Raw genomic sequence first — 20,149 nt, forward strand, 5'->3', positions numbered from 1 at the left:
AAGCATTATGTCAATGAGATGTCCCCACAAGGATATGAATACACACACGTGTGTGTGTCTGGATGTGTGTGTGGCGTGTGTGTGTGTGCGTGTGTGAGCACAACACCCTGAGTACTGGCTTCAAGGCAACTTTATGGTGGAAGAGAGTTCACACAGGTGTACAGAAGACAAAATCGATACAGCATCAGCAGGAAAATGGAAAGTGTGCCTTTGTGCATTAAATAAACCCTATTACATACCACATATGGCATAAGCAGACATACTAGTGCTCCTACAAACAAGCCTCAGGCAAGGAAATGTTATTGTAAACATCCCTGTGGTCCCCTCCAGCTGCTTTAGAGAAAATCCGTTTGCTTTATTCTGAAATGTTCAGGCGTTGCCATGGGACACAGTGGACGTCTGGATCTGATTAAGCGCTGCCGGTGTCCCCATCTTTATCAAATTGGCAGGACATATTTCATTTGCCTATCTTCATCTAGAGGCTTCCTTCCGAACCACCCGCCCTGTTTAGCTAAATCTATTCTGGGTCTAATTAATCCAAGGCTGACCTCTGCTCAGGTGAAGATACCTGTAGGGTTCTGTGGAGGCCCACTCAGATTTACATAAGCCACAAGAGAAAAGACAATATTATTTTAGGTTGTTATGGTGTCAAGGTGTTTTTTAGCGACTTATCAGCAACTTGTCATCAAATTAATAATATTATTATTTCCAGATTATTACTCAGTTTAAGTTGGAGTCACATTAAAGAAACTAGTATTTAGTATTTCTTGGTTCCAAAAGGAGCACGGCTTCTGCAGAAAAAAATCCTAAAACTGTTAAATAAAGACGACAAATGTAAATGCACTTGTACTTATATAGCACTTTTCTACTGTAACTGAGCACTCAAAGCATTTTTTAATTTCAAACTTCATTCACACAAACACAATGATAAAAAACGCTCTTTTCTGAAATTCACACACTCACTGATTGCTGCATCGGGGCCTACTTGAGATTCAGTATCTTGCACAAGTATACTTCGCAATACAGAGCCAGGTATCAAACCACCAACCTTCTGATTGGTAGATAACCCACTCTACATCCTGACACACAACCACAGGTGAGAAGTGCAAAAAGTATAAGAGAAATGAAGAGCTCTGGATTAACATAGCAATGTCAACTTACCTGAAGGCCTCAATGATGTAGGAGGTGACAGCGGCTCCTCCCTCATGGGCATTGGGTTGCCAGGTCAGAGAGACACTGTTCTTGGACACATCCGTGACTATGGGCTTATGTGGCGGGCCTGGCAGCTGGAAGGGTTCAGTGGCCTGAGCTACCGACACGTCTGCGCTCTCTGAATGGAAAGGGAAGCAAACAGGAAGAAGGAGGAGTAGCAGGAAAGGTGGAAGAGAATAGTGCACATCTAATTATAACAGCTGGCTTTAGTGCTACTGTTTCATTACGTCCTCTCTGTAGTCCCACTAATGTTGACTGAGCATTAGCATCCTCATCGCCGCAGGTGGAGCTCCTCACTTCTAACAGACTTTGTGATTTTGCTGTTACACCCGAGTCAACTGTTCTGACACTAATAGTCAAATAACAGACTTAGGTGTTATCAGAGTAGCTTGTTAAGTCGTTAAAGGCTTCATTTAATGTCATATAAACAAATCTTTTACTGCTTGAAATATTTTATGTGCCAATGCCTGCGCCACTGCAGAGAAAGTAAAAAAGGGCAGAGCCACACAAAGCACTTAAATAAATGGGGTGTTTTAAGACAGATGATATCTCACATTTGCACCCCAAATTTGGTCATCAGCATATTCTCACCTTTGCTTTACCTCTCTTGTCCTTTCTCTTCACCCCAGGATTCACATGCATACAATTACTGACATTTAGATTTGCAGTTGGCTCAGGAACAGCAGGGGCTAAGTGCTTTAATTAGACCCAGCTACTTGTTTCATTTAAGCAATTACACAGACATGAGGAACACTACCTACACTCTGGCTTTTTACAGTGAAGTCACACATCCTACACTCAGTCACAGCTGATGAATTTTAAGTTGCCCACATTTAATAAGGAGACATTTAACAAGTGACAATCAGCATTACTTTTTTAAACAGCACTTCATATACATGGACATTTTCTTTCTCGTCACATGTAGCATCTCTGTGTTATATGCAGACACTTCATAGAGCTTCCATTTGCATGTATTTAAATCACACAGAGACAATTTACCTTTGACTGTGAGCACTCCACTCCAGCTCGTCTCTCCGCTGGAGCTGCTAGCCAGGCAGGTGTAAACCCCAGAGTCTGTTTCCTGGCAACAGTAAAACGTGTATCATTAGTTTATTGTGCATGCGTGTGTGTGATACTGTGGTAATGCACCCATTACCAGTGATTGAGACTAAATGTCATATCTCTCCAAACAGATTGTTTGCAGAGAGAGTGCTGAGCAGTTGGAAGTTGGTGTGGATGCAAAGCTTTTGGAGCAGGGAGATTTTATTAATGCAAAGCCAACCAGGTAACTATACCTTCAATGCACTTTCACAGTGCAGAAAAATGTGCTTATTACTGTCAACTTGTAGCATCATGCAGCTCCCATTTGTGGCTATATGTCTAAGAAAGATGAACCTTCTTTTAGCTTTGTGTATATTCATCCCTAAAGACCTTTTGAAAAGTAGAATATAGAAAATTGCTACCTTCATCAATCTGCTGTACAGGTGGCTTTCTCTCATTCGGACCTGGGTCACTTAGTGCCACTCTTGTTTTTATTCAGGTACCAAGAGGAAGATTGGAAACCTTTCGCCCCATGTTGCTGACTCATTGTGCTTGGACAAGCTGTTGTGGTGTGCCAACATAAAAGGAGATATGAAATATACTTAAATAAACTTATCTGAAGGCACTGTTTTCAAATTCCTGGCTCTCCGCCTTTATATTACTATAAGGCTAAACTAGTTTAGTTCAACATTAGTTCATATTAGTGTTGCCACAGAACAATCTGTCATCAAAGACCTAAGAAATACTAAAATGTGATTCATCCACTATTAAGAACAACTATAAAAAGCATCTAAGTCTGTTTTCAGCTACAGTCTCATTCTGGCAGAGACAGCCTGGAGGCTAGCTTTACCCATGTGTTGTCTGTTACACTGGCTGATGATACCCAAGGCCAAGGCCAAGGCTGCCATTCTAGCAGACGTGCCACAGCACGTTTCCAAAGAAAGCCATACTAAACTACCCAGAGCAGATGAAGAGGGCAGCAAGTGAGACACAATAAAAGCGCAGACAAATAAATGAAGTTTCAAAATAAAACACAGCATGCCCATTAAACATGCCACTTAATTATGTTTTAGAGCAGCACCAGCACGTCCTCAAAAGTCTGCAGATGCCTCGAGTCTTTAGAGGAAGCTTCTGCCCTTTGACCAACATTCATACTAATGATGTGTTGAAAATCCAACACGATTGTTACTGTAAGTGAGACAGCTGTTACAACTTTTCCAAAATTAAGAGTACTGAGTGAGTCATAACACCAACACATTCATATGTCATGAGATTCTTGGAAGAACGCTCATGTCTGAATGCTGTGATTCTTTTAATGACATCTACTTCTGACAGCAGCACAGAGTCACTGGTGTGCTGATTGATGGAACAACTCACAGATGAAGTTTAAAGGCACATGGGCCACATGGTAATTCAGATGGAGTTCATTAGTATTGTTTAGACCTATAGTGACATCCTACAAGATTTATCATCTACAGTTCAATACCTTAAAAAAAATCACATTTCTGTTAAGGCACTTGAAATAATATTTACAATGTGTTTATCTTGTTCTGCTTTTATTCGTCATAACAGTATATTAAAAATCTGTTTCTCCCAGGAATCACTTACACATGACAATCTCCATTCTGATTAGGCTACCTCAACATAACATCTGTTTTAATTAACTTCTACTTCAGAGATGTTGTCAAATGCAGTTATTTTATTTTCCTCCATAAATGATAGAATCTCAGTGGACCTATCTGAAGTCAAAGCTAAAGTCAAGCTGGTGGCTTTTATGTTTCTCATCTAAGGAGGAGAGTTAAAGCAAAGGATCAAAGGACAGAATTTTAATGACCAGCTAGAGGTCTAGAAATGTCTGAGGCACCAGTCTTTCTACTCAACAGCTACTTAGCATTCTGGACAGGCTATGAGCAGATGTAATTAAGAAGTGTGTGATAAATGTGCCTGTGTGTACGAGTGTGTGTTTAGCTGAATACTATTAAGTTTTTGGAAAAGCAAGCCAAAAGCTAGGTGGGCTGTGAAATTGCTTACAAGAAGGAGCTGCTAGGGGGTCTTTCACTGTGACACTAAAGGTAGCAGCAGTTTGCAAGAGCAGTGCCTCTAAACATGCTTTTTACTTACTTAAACTTTATCCCTTCAGGTTGACCACTAATTCATTTAATTCATTCTGTTAAAAATCATCTCATGTTCAGTGTTAGTGTTAAACAGTGCTAAAACATCAAGAAAGGGGTGGGAACATTTACTGTGTGTGAGCCATAACATACTGAGATGTGTACTTAAGTAAACGGAGCACCCACCACTTGGCTAATCAAATAGCATACATGCTGGTAAATAACACAAAGTCCTTCTAGATCAGAGGAATCTACATCACCAGGTGTCTTAAATTTCCTGTTAGCTCTGACACCAGGATAGGTCTGTAGCACACTACTGATGTGAATTGATTGGTGTAAGTAATAATATACTTTTGCAGCACTAGCAACTATTAAACCTATATATTAAAAAAGCATAAAAGCATGTTTCTCCGTTTTCATCATAAACCTACGACACAGAGCAAACACACAGCTCCAAAAAAAAAAAAAGTCTTATTGATGTTGTTGTAGTTGTTACTGTGCCAAATTCCAGCTGGCTATTAGGTCATGTTAGCGCTCCTATTGGTGAAGAAAGAGTGCTTATAATGTCAGGGCTTCTTGGGCTGCAACCTCAGAAGGCAACTACCCTCTGCTCCCTTACTGTATTGATGGGAAAGAGGTAATACGTGCTTTTATGTGAGAAAATATGTCAAACAAACTATTTGCATTAACACACATTTAAAACTCCATGTGTCACAGCTCAGTTTGCAATAAATGATGAAGACAAAAGACTGTGGTTAATATAAGTTACGCCTACGAGGCCTCCTGGCTCTATACATAATTATTTCCAGGTGTGTGTGTGTGTGTGTGTGTGTGTGTGTGTGTGTGTGTGTGTGTGTGTGTGTGTGTGGTTGCAGTTAGTTTTTCAGCTGCTTGCTGTGAGATGTTTCAGTAGTTCATCAATTTACATGGCAATTGATAAATCCACTGCAAACACAATCAGCCTTCCCTTACTCACTTATTCTGCCACATCAGCTCATTTTACTTGCAATGAAAACCTTTCACATTATGCAGAAGATGTGGACGGCAGAACCTCTCACACCTAATGCCTCGCTGATCACTGTGCACACGCTCAGTCCCTCTCCCCTCCTGCTCAGGGTGACTCATCTCTCCTCTTTCTAGAGGCCCTGACCTTGAGTTGACCTGTAGGCCGGCTTGTGCGTCTGTCTGAGGGGAAAAAGGGGGCCCCCAGATGGTAGCATTTGATCGGTGGATAGGGACTCCGCACAGAGGGTGGGTGGGGTAAATAGCTGGGACACCTGACTATTAATCAAGGCTGGCAGCTTTGGGCAAGCGCGCAAAACACATTTCTAAAAAATGTATGAGGTAAGAGGAGAGCAGAAGGGAGGAGCGCCAATCCTAAAGAAGGCACATGTCAATGTTTATTTTTTATGCTTTAAATAGCACATATTTGATCTTTGAGAAATTTTTTAATACAATTTGCAGAAATAATCTGGCAGTCCTACAGAGCAATGTGAACATTGGTGCCTTTTTCATTTACCCTCCACCTGCACCCCATCCCAAAAGCACCAGCATGAACATCCTGCACATCAGCAGCCAGAAGGGTGATAATGATGTCAGAGCCTATTTTTGGGTGTGTGCAGAAGGAAAATCTGATTATCAACTATAACGCGTGTATGCCGGGATTTAAAGTCAACATAGGAATTTGATTTCCTGCTATAATCTGATTACTTCCAGAAATCTGTTTAGCTGTGTCCATGTAGTCCTTCTCACACTCCCCAGGCTTTGTTGGCCTTCACCTGTTTCGCTTCCTTATTTATCTAACATTAGTAGCCCCTATAACGTACCCCACGGCCTGCTACGATTTAGCAGCGCCATACACACACACACACATACACGTCCCGTCTGGCCTGGGAGTCTTGGCACCAAAGTGACGGACAACGATAGAGTGTGTCTGGCAGAGATCCCAGGATAATGGCATCTCCTCATTGCCAGGGTACAAGGAACAAACAGACCATCTGTCCTACTCCAGGGGCACAGCGGAAATTGACTTATTTATACTGAGTTAAATGTCTGATTTCATTGTTTGTCCATTTTAAAGGTTATGCTTATTTTGGTATTTAATATGTTTAGACTTTAGAGCTAATTCATAGAAGAGCTTTTTAAAATGAGCATTATGAATCCCAGGTTTAACAATTGTCAGTGTAGATGGCAACAAAAAAAAATCAATCACTGAAAAAGCATTGTAAACATTTGCCTTTACCTATTTTAATATATATTATTAAGAAAAAGAAAATCTGTTTCTTAGCAACTTCTTTTCATTGCTTTGACACATTGTCCACAGCCAATCCTTGTATAATAAAAAATATCACCAACAACAAAGCAGTTTAGTCCCATTATCTAAAACATCTTGATGCATGCTCAATCATCCAGGTAAGTAAATCCCCAAAGTTTGATTCTCTTCATCTGGACGCAGCGTTTTCAGTGGGAGAAACGTTTTCTCACTCATCCAGGTGACTTCTATGGTCATGGGAATTTGCATATTAATGATAATAATATAATAATGATGAAGGAAATGACCTCCCAGCCCATTGTTCCTTCAGTGGGCTGGTTTCAGTCATTATGCAAATGTAGTGTTTATAAGGTTGGAGAAACCTGCAGTCAGCTGAGACTGAAGAAGTCACTTGGATGAGTGACGAAACGTTTCTCCCACTGAAAACGCAGCGTCCAGATGAAGAGAATCAAACTTTGGGGATTATCTAAAAGACTTTATTTGAATTGAATCTCTTATAATCCTATGCCATGGGTCAAATGGATGTTTAACCACAGTGTGTGCCGCTTGGTTAGCCTACATGAGAAGACTTATAGCCGAGTCCCTTGAGATATATAGTGGCAGGTGCTGCAGCACCCAGAGCTGATATGTCCCCTGTTCTGTTTTTCATCATCATCATCATCATCATCATCATCGTCATCAGTAACAGGTTCCTTTCAAACCGACTGCATTTCATTTATGGGACATTTGATGGAACTGGACTATGTTGATAAAATGTGTTGACATTTGTGGCAATGAATGAAATATCTTTATAGCTGATGGATTATCAATGTAGCAATGAAGCTATGATGTAACAAATAGCATTACTTCCTGTCACAATGGCATCTTTTAAACACATTATTAGGCAGCATGTAAATAGAACAGAATGAAAAGTTATTGGGTTTTTCTGAGACACTGAGAGGGAGTATGGCTTAAAGCATGTCAAAAACTCTTGTCGGTGGTTCCAGTGTGGATGTGGGTGGGCACCTACTGAATCCCATCTCACAACGTATGTGATCTGAATGATCTGCTACTAAAATTTTAGTGTCCAATACAAAATGTGTTTTTTTTAAATCCAAACTTCAATGTCAAAATAATTATTTTGTCTTTGTATTTGTTGCCGAAATGTCAAGATATCTACTTTCATAAGCAAAAATCCTGGATTACTTAACCATTACTGGGTTAAACATTTACCCAGACCTTTAGTTCGTTACCAAAGACCTATAAAACATATTATATATCAGATCTACATCCTGTTTAGTGACAGCTGGGTTAAATATTCACATGCTGTCATGCTAACATAATCAAAATGAAACAACTTTCTTTTCAATGCACTTTATCGACTCTACAGGTAAATTCTCTACAAATTAATATTATAAGATGACGAGCCTGTGCACTAAATGATAGGATGTTAGTTCAAAGCAGGAGAGCTGCTTGGATGACTGTATTTTGGGATTTTTTCTACCGTCATTACAGCTCAAACCACTTGCCTGTACAGCAACACAGACGATGGATTTCGACATGACTCTGGGTCTTGATTCCTTGTGTTAGTGATGGACTCCACAAAAAAATGTATGACATCACTGACAAGGCATCTTCTTAAGTTTATGGAACAACATTTCAAAATGAATAATTTTTATGTGTAATTCTGTGATCTTGTTCCTGCAGTCTTAGGCCATAAATACCATTGGTTTTGATGTTCCAGATCAAAATGAATTGAAGTCTGATGAGAACTTCAACATGCTGTCTGACAGCTTCAAATGAGTTCCAAAGGCTGAGCACTTCCAAGATGGTGCTCTCAGCTGTCAAGACATTTCCTTTTATTCCACCATGACACAAATGCATCTTAAAATGTACTTTAGGCCTCTGAGTCTCAGCTATTTCTGCTTCTATCCTCTCCCTCACCCCTGTTTCTCAGTTTCTAGCCCTCTCTTTTATTCATCCAGTCCTCACTTGTACTGATGCATTGAGGATTTAATTACAAGTCTCAGCGATCGTTAATCATTGAGAACCCACAATCAATTAATGCGCACGCCTCCTCGAGTCTCTTCGAGGCTGCGGTGACCTCAGGTGCTGCTTCGTACCCAGGAGGGAATTCTGGGCAGAATAGATTTCATTAGCATGGAGTAAGACGGCGCTAACGACCGCTAATGGCCTCACACGCTCATTGTCATGTTGATCACACCTCAATGTTCCCCACCTCTCCTCCACTCATAAAAACTCATCGTCTGAGTCAACCGTAAAATTGTCCTCTGTTTAAATGCTTCATACTTTCCTGGAATTAAAGCTGTTGTTTTATCTCTTGGATTAGGTTTATCTTCTGTAAACTACATCATGTTTGATGTGCTAATACTGATACATGCAGACAGTGGATACATTTTAATGAGTGTGGTGGGATTACAGGGACTATAAAATACACACTGCTGAATGTCATCATAGAAAAGCCGCGAGTTTAAAAAGCAAACAGCTTCGTTAACATGGGATTGGAAAAAAATGAAACGCACTATATTTGTATTGTTATTAAACAGCAAATGAATGTAAGAGTATGAGTCTTATTCCAGTACCTGGAGGTTGGTGATCTGAAAAGTTCCATTTTCCATCAAGCTGATTCGACCATCATTTCCCAGGATCCTTTGGCCGTCTTTTTCCCATTGTATGCTGGGCATGGGGTTGCCCATGATGTGACAGTGTAACTGAGCCATGGATCCAGGAGCTAATGTGTGATTGGCTGGTCCTTGGCGGATGATGGGAGGGACCCGGTCTGAAGGTGCTGTAGGAACATAGAACATTCACATAAGGATGGGATTTGAACCAAAGGTGATTACTTCACTACTGAAGCGTTTGCACCACTACACTTTATCTAGCATAAATGCAAATGATCAAAAGCCTAGAAAGTATTCGAAAGGACGCAAACATCTAAATCATTTTATATGTAATGACACCTAAGATTTTGCTCCCTGGGTAAAATGCTCAATTTAACAGAAGAAAAAGTATTTTTATAGGTCTGTAAAAATAATTCCAGAGGGATTTTTTAAAAGTTAAACACTTGATTTCAAATTGCGGACACAGTTGCTTGACTGACAGGTGAAAGCTTATAAAGCCGGCTAGAACTTAACCTCTTGACCATGTTTGTGGTATTGGTGCCTTCAATTTCACAATTTCCCCTGGTTTTTCTGTGTGATACTTAATATAACCAATAATTAGCAGGTATTTCATCAGGCCAAATGTCTATCAATCCAGTTTATTAATTTATTAACCTAGCTTCACTTCTTGCACCAAAAACCACAATATTATAGCAGTTGAAACTTCAGAAAACAAACTTCATAAACTGTCCCACTGCCTACCATCACGAAAGTAGCAGAAAGTTTATTGTCATTATTCAAAGGATCTTTGTGATCTATCATTGTCTGTCTCTGTGTTCTGCAGAAAGTAGAAATCTACAGATAGTCATGTCTAAGACAATGAGACGGACATATAAGTTTGTTTCAGTGTTCAATAAAACTACTATAATTACTGGTGTTGCAAGCTCTTTATACTTTTACGTGTAGAGGATCTGTGAAAGAACAATCTTTTGACGGAGCCTTTCAAAAAGTAAAAATTACTATTCTCAGATGTCCAAATAATTTTGATGCGTTGCCAGACTCGTCCAACAACACACCAAATCAACAAACAACAAATATTACAGAGATTTCAAACAGTATTATTATTATTTACTTGTCTACTATGACGACATTATTAGTAAATGTTGAGTTTTGGGTCTAGAGTCTTTGTTAGATTTGTGGCAATTCGACAAGAAAAAGTTTCCAGAACCACACACAGTACTGCAGTTTAGTAGTAAACTAAGGTGAATCCACACTTTTCATTGGCTTCATCATCATCACCATTGACACAAGAGACTGGTATAGATCTTCTAAGCAGCAAGACAAACAAACACAACTATTGAAATTTCCAAAGATGCCATTACATTAAAAATAAAAATGAGATCTAATTTTGCTTTAGATAGCTTAAATTTTTTGCAAGTAATCTGATGTGACATTATATGGGTTTTTTCATCAGAAAGAATCAGAAAGACTTTATTTATCCCCAAGAGGCAATTAAGGCACTGTGAGAATGGTGAAGCAGTTGTTTGCACTATCACCTGACAACATGAGAGTTCCTGGTTTTAGGCTGGCTCTATTCAGAGTCTGTGCGTTCCGATCCTGGGTCATTTGACCCAGCACTTTGAGTTTTATTTTATTTTGATGTTCATCAGCTTATCTAAGTTCATTTCTATTTTGCCCGATGTTGCCCTGCCATACTTTATTGCTTATTAGATTCTCCTTGTGTCTTCACCCCTGTGTTTAAGTCTCCCTCGCCCTTCATGTGTTTCATGTCTGCGTGTCCTATGTTGTCAAGCTCGTAATGGCATGTCTGCATCTCATTATGCTTCCCGTTTTATTCTGAAGAGGGCTGGTGTTCCATGTTCATTGTGTTTGGTTTCACTTCCCCTGTAGTGTCATTATATTTATTCTAATCAGCTGTTTCCCCATGTGTTTCCACTTCCCCTGATCACCTCCTGTGTGCATTTAATCTGTGTGTTTTCATTCATTCCTTGTCTGTTGGTCTGTTGAGTTCATGTCATGTTTCCATGCCTCCATGTTTCCAGGTTTTCATCATGTTCAGGGTTTTATGTTCTTGGTCTCTTGTGTTTAGCATTTAGTTTCTCACAGTTTAGCTCTAATTAGTTTTGCCTTAGTGTTAATCTGTCTTTTTTTTGGTACCTTTTCCCCAGCCACAAATAAACGGATCGCCCTTTGTTAAATTATAGATTCGCTCTAAATGTCTGCATTTAGGTCCTCCTCCTCTCTCCACACAGTCTGCCAGTGCAAACTGTGACACCCTATGCCAACATGATTTCTCTGATCTGATAACCTGATAAGCTTTTTGAAAACAGATAAAGTTTGGAATAGTGAATATGCAGGACATTGTCACAGGCTAACACAGAATTATGATTCTCAATAATGGACAATGCATGTTGTCTCTTATTTGATATGAATTCTTTCAAAATAAATGTAACATCAAATATTGTCATTTAAAGGTGACCTTCGACCAGAAGAAAATGCCTCATCAACAGGGTTTGTCTTTGTATATATTACAGTGCCAGCTGTAGGTGATATTTCTCTCTGAGGTCTACTTTGGTTTCTGAAAGCAGTTATAATGAAACCAAAGTCACAGAGAAAAACACACTGTGTAATCTCGGGGTTACAGATGTTCATACTGACCCATGAAACCACATTTTCTCTCATGTGGAATGTAAAGTATCACTATAAGAGAACATTTACTGCCAAAGGCTCTCAGGTTACCTTTCTCTGCTGCTGCTCCACTTCAACATGCAAATCAATGGCACAGATTTGTCTCAGGCAGGAATGTGTGGCTAGAGTGACCTCCTGTCAGTCATGGACCGCTGCTTCGCACCGAGTAGTGGCTGAATGAATTTTTATATTGGATTTTAAATGTCTTTAGGTAACCATGCAACGTAAGATATTTTCAATAACTTTAAACCAGTTAAAGTATAGATATTATTTAAAGAATATTTAATTGCATAATTTATCTGTTGAATATTTCATGAGTTGGTTTGTTAAAGACAAAATACTGACAAGCATGTTCTTTATATCTCCATCTCATCCAGCAATGAAAGCTAAAGTCATTAGATTAGGTTAGATTAGATTATTAGACTCAAATCTCCCTCATCTACGAGGCCACTTTTGGGAATGTGGATGTGTGGCTATGCATGCAGGCAAATTGATTCTCACACCCTTTTGACTCTTTGAAATGAAGACGTGTGCTGAACAGCTTCACTGATTCATTGTCTCTAAATGAGAGATAACAGAAGGTTTTATTGTCAAAGGTAGGGATGGGTATCGTTTAGGTTTTATCCGATACCGGTGCCAAACCGGTACTTTTGAAATGGTGCCGGTGCTTAAACGGTGCTCGAACCGGTGCTTAAAGAATGGAGAACACAAACTTTGTCCAAAAACCTCTCATGTTCAGCTGTTTCCCACTTTTTCTTTGGTCATTTTAGCCTTTTTGGCCAGGGTGAAGGGAGCATCTGCTATCAAACAAGAGGACAGCCGCATGTAGCTATGATGATGTTTGCTAGTTTACCTTACATGCATTAATGTAATAACGTGGTTAGCCTACTCAACGTAAATTACACTCGAACAACATTAAGCTCCTCACGCAGAGAAGAACGGCTGCTGCTGCATCAATATCCTCATCATTTCTGCTACACTGGCAGGGCTAGGGGCCAGGACTCTCCTCTTCGGGTTTTTGGGGGATGTTGCTCCGGTCCGATAACTGGCAACCCACCCGACGTGCACGGTGTGAGGTCTTGCAGCAAGCTATCATTTCTGGGCTTTTAAAAAAACGCTATGCGTCGCCAGGTGTTTCATCAGATTCGAGGTGTTACCTCCTTTGACAGTATCACAGTATCAGCTTAAAGCACTTGTTGCTGCTGAGTTTGCATCTTTTGCTGTGAAGTACAGCCAGACTTTTGACCGCTTCGCCTTGGACATTTTTAATCTGTAGCTCTGCTCTAACAGAACGTACGTACCTGGTCCCGCCTACTATCCTGGGAAACGTAAAATGATTGGCTAGAATCTAAAGTGTATCACAGCTCAGGAAAAAAAAGCACCGAAATAAAGCACCGAAATGTGCGCTGCTTTTCGGTCTGGTTACTACCGTTTATGTCAGAACCGGTGCCATCATGGCACCGGACACCGGTACCCATCCCTAGTCAAAGGTGTGGTGAAGGGGAAGAAGCTTACAGGAAGAGGAGATAAAAATGAGCTCACATTTTTATCAATAGTTTGAGTTAAATTTTCCATTGATTTGAGGGTTTGTTTTGGACTGTGTTATTTTTAAGTCCTCCTTGCCTGTGTGGTTTGTAATGATTATCATCATAATTATATCAGGCTGAGCGTTTCCGTCTTTCACTTCCAGTTGAGTATTTGTGGAATTTATTATTAACGTTTAGGTTCTTGTATCTCTTTAGAATTTTTGTTTATCATATTTGGATCTTAGTATTTGGAGCCTTTAGTTGTTGTTACATTTTAGTTTGACAAGTTGACAGCTGTGCTTGCAGAATTTAATTTTCATTTCCGTTTGTGTTGCTTCCCCACTACTATTGTTATCCAGACTACACTCATGTTATGTTTTCCCCAGCTGCGTCCACTCCCCCTGACTGGCCTCAGTGTGCGTATAAATAGTCCTGTCTCATTTTGCATAATCTCTCTCATGCTTTCTCAGTTATTCTTGGGGCGTCTGGACTTGTTTGGTTTCCTTTGTGAATTTTGTCCTTGGCATCTGACCTTAACAAAAATATATATATAAATATTCAGTCAGCCTTGGGAGTTTGCATGTGGGTCTGTCACCTGCAAATTATCACACTGCCTCATTACATCTGTGTTGAAGCCATAGACGGTGATCTCAGAGAAAGTCATAGTCATATATGGGTGTGCTCCACAGCTGCACGGCTGTAGGCTCAAGCTCAAATGTAAACAGGATGGCACACGTGTTGCCAACTAGCAACTGAGTTATGATCAGTTTAGATAAGCCAAGTAAATTCCTGCACATTTATAAATAGAAGTGGAACAAGTTGAACACAAACCCACAACATGATACCCCAAAATAGAACCTTACTATTTACCACTGGCCCACAGTCACGTTGTATACCCTCATTTGTATTCTGAGCCGTCGAAAGCTCTGATATCATCAGCTAACTGAAGCTAAACTGGAAATGTGAACACACCCAACACAGGAGTTAGTCTAGATGGAGCTGAACAAAATCCCTGTTTACTGCCACACTGGAAAGGATGCAGCGAGGAGAGCATATGTTGCAGCAAGGTTATTTGCATAGAACTATCATCATATGTCCCTTTTGATTACATCAGATAAGGCTCCTGCTGTTTGTTTATTTGGGAAAAAAGGATGTTTAATTTAAGATGGATGACAACTTTTTCGTACTTCTACTGGTGCACATGTGGGGCATGGTCGTGAAGAATGATTAATCAAATCAGAATCTGAAAACAATGTAACAAGACAACGTCAAATATGACACATTGTTAACTTCAGCACTTTTTTTCCTCAGAGTTCTTAAAGTATTGGGTTAAACTGGATGCACAAGTGTCAGTGATATGTGCACAGTTACCATATGTCAATTTCTGCTGCTCTTTTGTTCAGTCGTGTCCTCTCACAGCTACATTTTCTTGGAAAGCATATAGGTTTTCTAATTATATTACTTTGTAGGACAGTGATTGTTATGATGTCAAGATGTCATTTTAACTAAACTTAGATCTTGACTCTATGTATAAATACCCGAAGCCAAGAAAAACACTGATTTTGAACAGAAAATGGAGACTGAATCAATATGAAAGGATTGAGATAGTCTAGTTTTTCTCCATATATAATTTAGCTGTCACCATTAAGTTTAATTTGTTTATACTGTGAGCTATGATCTCATATTTCTATACTCACCACTTTCTACCTCGAGCAGGGCTTTGGTCAGGATGCTTCCAGCCACGCTGATGGCCTGGCAGATGTAATAGCCAGAGTCTTCAACTTGGACATCATTGATGGTCAGCTCACCACTCAGTGACACTGTGAATCGTCCTGACTGTGATGGCTCCTGGACAGGGAACAGCAAGATCTGGAGAAGAAAATGACCACAGGAGTCGTTTCATTATTTTATGTGGGCTGAAACAGGGCCAACATTAAAATGGCAAGTTGTGAAACTATCAAGCAACCATTCAACAATTTTATGCGAAGTGTCTTAAAAACACAATTTAAATAGGATCTTTTCCAAGTTGCCTGTTTTGCATAGACACAAAACTGCTTCATCTCATGCATTATGTGCCATTTTTATGATTCATATGTCAGTGTTAACTGGCTTAACATACGAAGAGTACTTTGAAAATACTCGAGTACAAGGACTGGAATGAAAATGAGTGAAGGACAAGCTGAGAAGTTTGAAAGGTTTTTGGAGCCTTGTGCTGGAGCCTCAGGGCGAGAGGCAGGGTTTACCCTGGACAGGTCTAACACAGTCTGTTGCAGGGATAACACATAGAAACAGACAACCATTTGCACTCACATTCATACCCTCATTTGCACCTCTAGGCAATTTAGAGTTTCCAGTTAACCTTTCCCCACTAAATGCATGTCTTTGGACTGTGGGAGGAAGCCAGAGTGCCCGGAGAGAACCCATGCAAACACAGGGAGAATATGCAAACTCCACACAGAAAGACCTTGGCCTGCTGGTGAACTCAAGACTTGCTAGCTGTGAGACAACAGTGCTAACCACCATGCTGCTATTTCTGTTTTAATTTTAATTTTAATTGTAATTCTGCTTTTTTTCTGCTCAGGCAGGTGAAAAAGTCAAGCTCTGCACATTAGCCGATGACTCAAAAATATGATATAGGGCATAAAAAAATCAGAATTCATCTTCTTGTGCAGTAAGGTTGGATGCACACATTTTGAGCTGCCGCCGACAAACAGGGTGGGAAGGGGGAAAAGCTCCCATGCTCCCCATTTCTCATGAAAATGCGACAAAATGTCAAGAAAGGTCCAGAGGTCTCAGAACCAAGTCATACTACCAAATAATGAAGTATCAAATATCAAATACAGGGAGTGCAGAATTATTAGGCAAATGAGTATTTTGTCCACATCATCCTCTTCATGCATGTTGTCTTACTCCAAGCTGTATAGGCTCGAAAGCCTACTACCAATTAAGCATATTAGGTGATGTGCATCTCTGTAATGAGAAGGGGTGTGGTCTAATATCAGGTGTGCATAATTATTAGGCAACGTCCTTTCCTTTGGCAAAATGGGTCAAAAGAAGGACTTGACAGGCTCAGAAAAGTCAAAAATAGTGAGATATCTTGCAGAGGGATGCAGCAGTCTCAAAATTGCAAAGCTTCTGAAGCGTGATCATCGAACAATCAAGCGTTTCATTCAAAATAGTCAACAGGGTCGCAAGAAGCGTGTGGAAAAACCAAGGTGCAAAATTACTGCCCATGAACTGAGAAAAGTCAAGCGTGCAGCTGCCAAGATGCCACTTGCCACCAGTTTGGCCATATTTCAGAGCTGCAACATCACTGGAGTGCCCAAAAGCACAAGGTGTGCAATACTCAGAGACATGGCCAAGGTAAGAAAGGCTGAAAGACGACCACCACTGAACAAGACACACAAGCTGAAACGTCAAGACTGGGCCAAGAAATATCTCAAGACTGGTTTTTCTAAGGTTTTATGGACAGATGAAATGAGAGTGAGTCTTGATGGGCCAGATGGATGGGCCCGTGGCTGGATTGGTAAAGGGCAGAGAGCTCCAGTCCCACTCAGACGCCAGCAAGGTGGAGGTGGAGTACTGGTTTGGGCTGGTATCATCAAAGATGAGCTTGTGGGATCTTTTCGGGTTGAGGATGGAGTCAAGCTCAACTCCCAGTCCTACTGCCAGTTTCTGGAAGACACCTTCTTCAAGCAGTGGTACAGGAAGAAGTCTGCATCCTTCAAGAAAAACATGATTTCCATGCAGGACAATGCTCCATCACACGCGTCCAAGTACTCCACAGCGTGGCTGGCAAGAAAGGGTATAAAAGAAGAAAAACTAATGACATGGCCTCCTTGTTCACCTGATCTGAACCCCATTGAGAACCTGTGGTCCATCATCAAATGTGAGATTTACAAGGAGGGAAAACAGTGCACCTCTCTGAACAGTGTCTGGGAGGCTGTGGTTGCTGCTGCACGCAATGTTGATGGTGAACAGATCAAAACACTGACAGAATCCATGGATGGCAGGCTTTTGAGTGTCCTTGCAAAGAAAGGTGGCTATATTGGTCGCTGATTTGTTTTTGTTTTGTTTTTGAATGTCAGAAATGTATATTTGTGAATGTGGAGATGTTATATTGGTTTCACTGGTAAAAATAAATAATTGAAATGGGTATATATTTGTTTTTTGTTAAGTTGCCTAATAATTATGCTCAGTAATAGTCACCTGCACACACAGATATCCCCCTAAAATAGCTAAAACTAAAAACTAACTAAAAACTACTTCCAAAAACATTCAGCTTTGATATTAATGAGTTTTTTGGGTTCATTGAGAACATGGTTGTTGTTCAATAATAAAATTATCCCCCAAAAATACAACTTGCCTAATAATTCTGCACTCCCTGTATGAGATACAATATAATAAGTACTTTTGTTGTCATGTTTGATTAGATTTGGGGGCCAAAAGTACTTCATTAGGTTTAGAAAAAGATTATCCGTAGAGTTCAAATGCATTCTTTTACAAAAAGGACATCTTCCTGTGATCACATGGTATCTTTCTCAGGTGATCAGTTAAAAAAAGTATATATACGCATTGCAATACAAGGTAACCCGTGCTGTGATAGCATATAGAGTGAGAACAGGTTGATTCACAATGAGCCTTAGACACTTAGCCTGTGTTATTGTGCAATAATAAATGACAAACACCTCCCTTCATTTCTACTTTTCTTTGTCATATATCACTGTGTAAACCCAGTAAAATCTCAGCATTTCACTGAAAGCGGGGCCAAAATTTCGAACAAGTTACCCACATTCTTCTTCTCTTCCTTCTCCTCGTCTTCCATGCTTTCTCTGCTTTATCTCTCGCCTCCACACTCGTTCTCCCTCTCCCACACATTCTCCATCCTACCCTGCCACCCCCCTGTTTCCCTAATCTGTACCTGGAAGCCAAGCTACAGGCACCCACGCAGTCTCATCAGGCCTTTCAGTGCATTCCAACAGGCTGCAATGCTTATCACAGGGTGACTCTCCCACAAACACATACACGTCTCAACACATCTGAAAACGTGCAGGTCTTTGGTAAATAATACACTGTGTGGATGATGGGAAAGTGTAAGTGTGAGTGTGTGTGTGTGTGTGTGTGTGTGTGTGTGTGTGTGTGTGTGTGTGTGTGAGAGAGAGAGAGAGAGAGAGCGAGAGAGAGTCACTCTGGCAGTAAACTACAGCACACAGCGAAGGATGATAAAAGCAGAGACCATGACAAGGAAAGGAAATGTTGGCTCTCTTCAAAGCACATGTAGCAAAGTAGCATGCAAACAGAGTCGGTAATTAAAATCCTATAAAGGCTCATTTAAAGCACTTTTTTGATCTCGTCAGGTGTTCTTTTAAATTTAAAAAATGTAAAAGTTGTGTGAAGTTATATTGGGATTTACTTTAAATTGGGTAAAATAAATATAAGAAAAAGTAATGTATCTATAGCACATTATAATATGAGAGTTTACTGTTTCCCTCTTTACCAGAGCCCTGCTTGTGATGATGCAATTCACCTGTAGGTTTTTCTTTATTTTATGCTGATGTTATTGTGCAGCACATTTTCAGATAGCTTAAAATCAACTTTTTTGAAAGAAAAAGGTTTAAAAAATGCACATAGTACTGTTAGCACCAAATCCCTTGGAGTTAAAAGTAAAGGTCTGTATGTACTTGGTAATTAAAGGCTTTGTGATGTTTGGGGGCCAGTACTGGTACTGAAATGTGGAAAACAGCTAATGTTTTGACTTTACATAAACTGTACATAAACAAGCCTATTAAATCTTTATAATAAAGACTCATTAGAGTATGTTTCATAACTACTGTAAACAAAATCATGGAACGTTTCCCACCTGGCTGCCTTCTTTTTGCCAGAAGACGGCTGGCGGAGGGTTTCCTTTGGTGCCACAGAGGAAGGTTACGGTACGACCTGGAGTTGTGATCTGGTCCCGCGGTCGAACCACAATCTGAGGAGGCACTGCAACACATAATTCAGAAAAAAAAAAATGTTGAAATCCAGTCATTATGTGCCATTATTTTATCAATATGTGACTGAAGTACAGACATTGAAAAAATGAATTCATAACATTAATTCACAAAAGTTATTCTAATTCAAGACATTTAACAAAAGTTTTGCATGAACTACTTAAGAATTACAACAACTTTTACACACAGCCCCATAAATTTAAATGTAAATACACCCGAAGGCTATACCTGAAGCCTAGAACCCACTGACTTCACCAAATGTTGTGTTTCCTGTCTTGAGCCTTGAGTGGCCTTTACTGTAGCCACCTGCTTGTTGCTTGTTTGTGGGTCTTTCTGCATTCGGTTTTGTATTTAATAATGCAAAAGCATGCTCTGTTGGGTTGAGATCAGGCGACTGATTTGGCCGTTGAAGAACATCCCAGTTCTTTTGAGAAACTCAATTAGCACTATACACTTCAAAATTCATTACATGCATTTCTATCAACAGTCAAATCATCAATAAACACTAACGCCTGATTCCATGACAGCTTTCAAACAGTCAAGGCACAAGAGAATAAAATATTTTAGAGACAGTGACAGTAAACAAAGACAGTAGAGAAATGACATTAAACCCACAATGTCATTTCTCTCGGGGTCTGAGAATCAAAGCAATACTAAAAGATGCAGTTTGATGTCATCATGAAAT

The 20,149-nt window shown here is 40.0% G+C and overlaps 1 protein-coding gene across 4 annotated transcripts in view; it reads right to left on the reverse strand.

Annotated features, from left to right (window-relative positions):
* robo3 (roundabout, axon guidance receptor, homolog 3 (Drosophila)) overlaps window positions 1–20,149 on the reverse strand; it is a 167,074-nt gene that overhangs the window by 17,369 nt on the left and 129,556 nt on the right. For all 4 annotated transcript variants that reach the window (XM_005740104.1, XM_005740102.1, XM_005740101.1 and 1 more), the window contains 5 exons: window positions 19,332–19,456; window positions 15,169–15,340; window positions 9,219–9,424; window positions 2,212–2,293; window positions 1,162–1,330 (listed from right to left, as the gene is read on the reverse strand). In XM_005740104.1, coding sequence (XP_005740161.1) covers window positions 1,162–1,330; window positions 2,212–2,293; window positions 9,219–9,424; window positions 15,169–15,340; window positions 19,332–19,456 — 754 coding nt within the window. The remainder of the gene's footprint in view (window positions 1–1,161; window positions 1,331–2,211; window positions 2,294–9,218; window positions 9,425–15,168; window positions 15,341–19,331; window positions 19,457–20,149) is intronic.

This window comes from Pundamilia nyererei, unplaced genomic scaffold (assembly GCF_000239375.1).
Source record: "Pundamilia nyererei isolate P.nyererei 1_Seehausen unplaced genomic scaffold, PunNye1.0 scaffold00097, whole genome shotgun sequence".
Lineage (NCBI taxonomy): Eukaryota > Metazoa > Chordata > Actinopteri > Cichliformes > Cichlidae > Pundamilia > Pundamilia nyererei.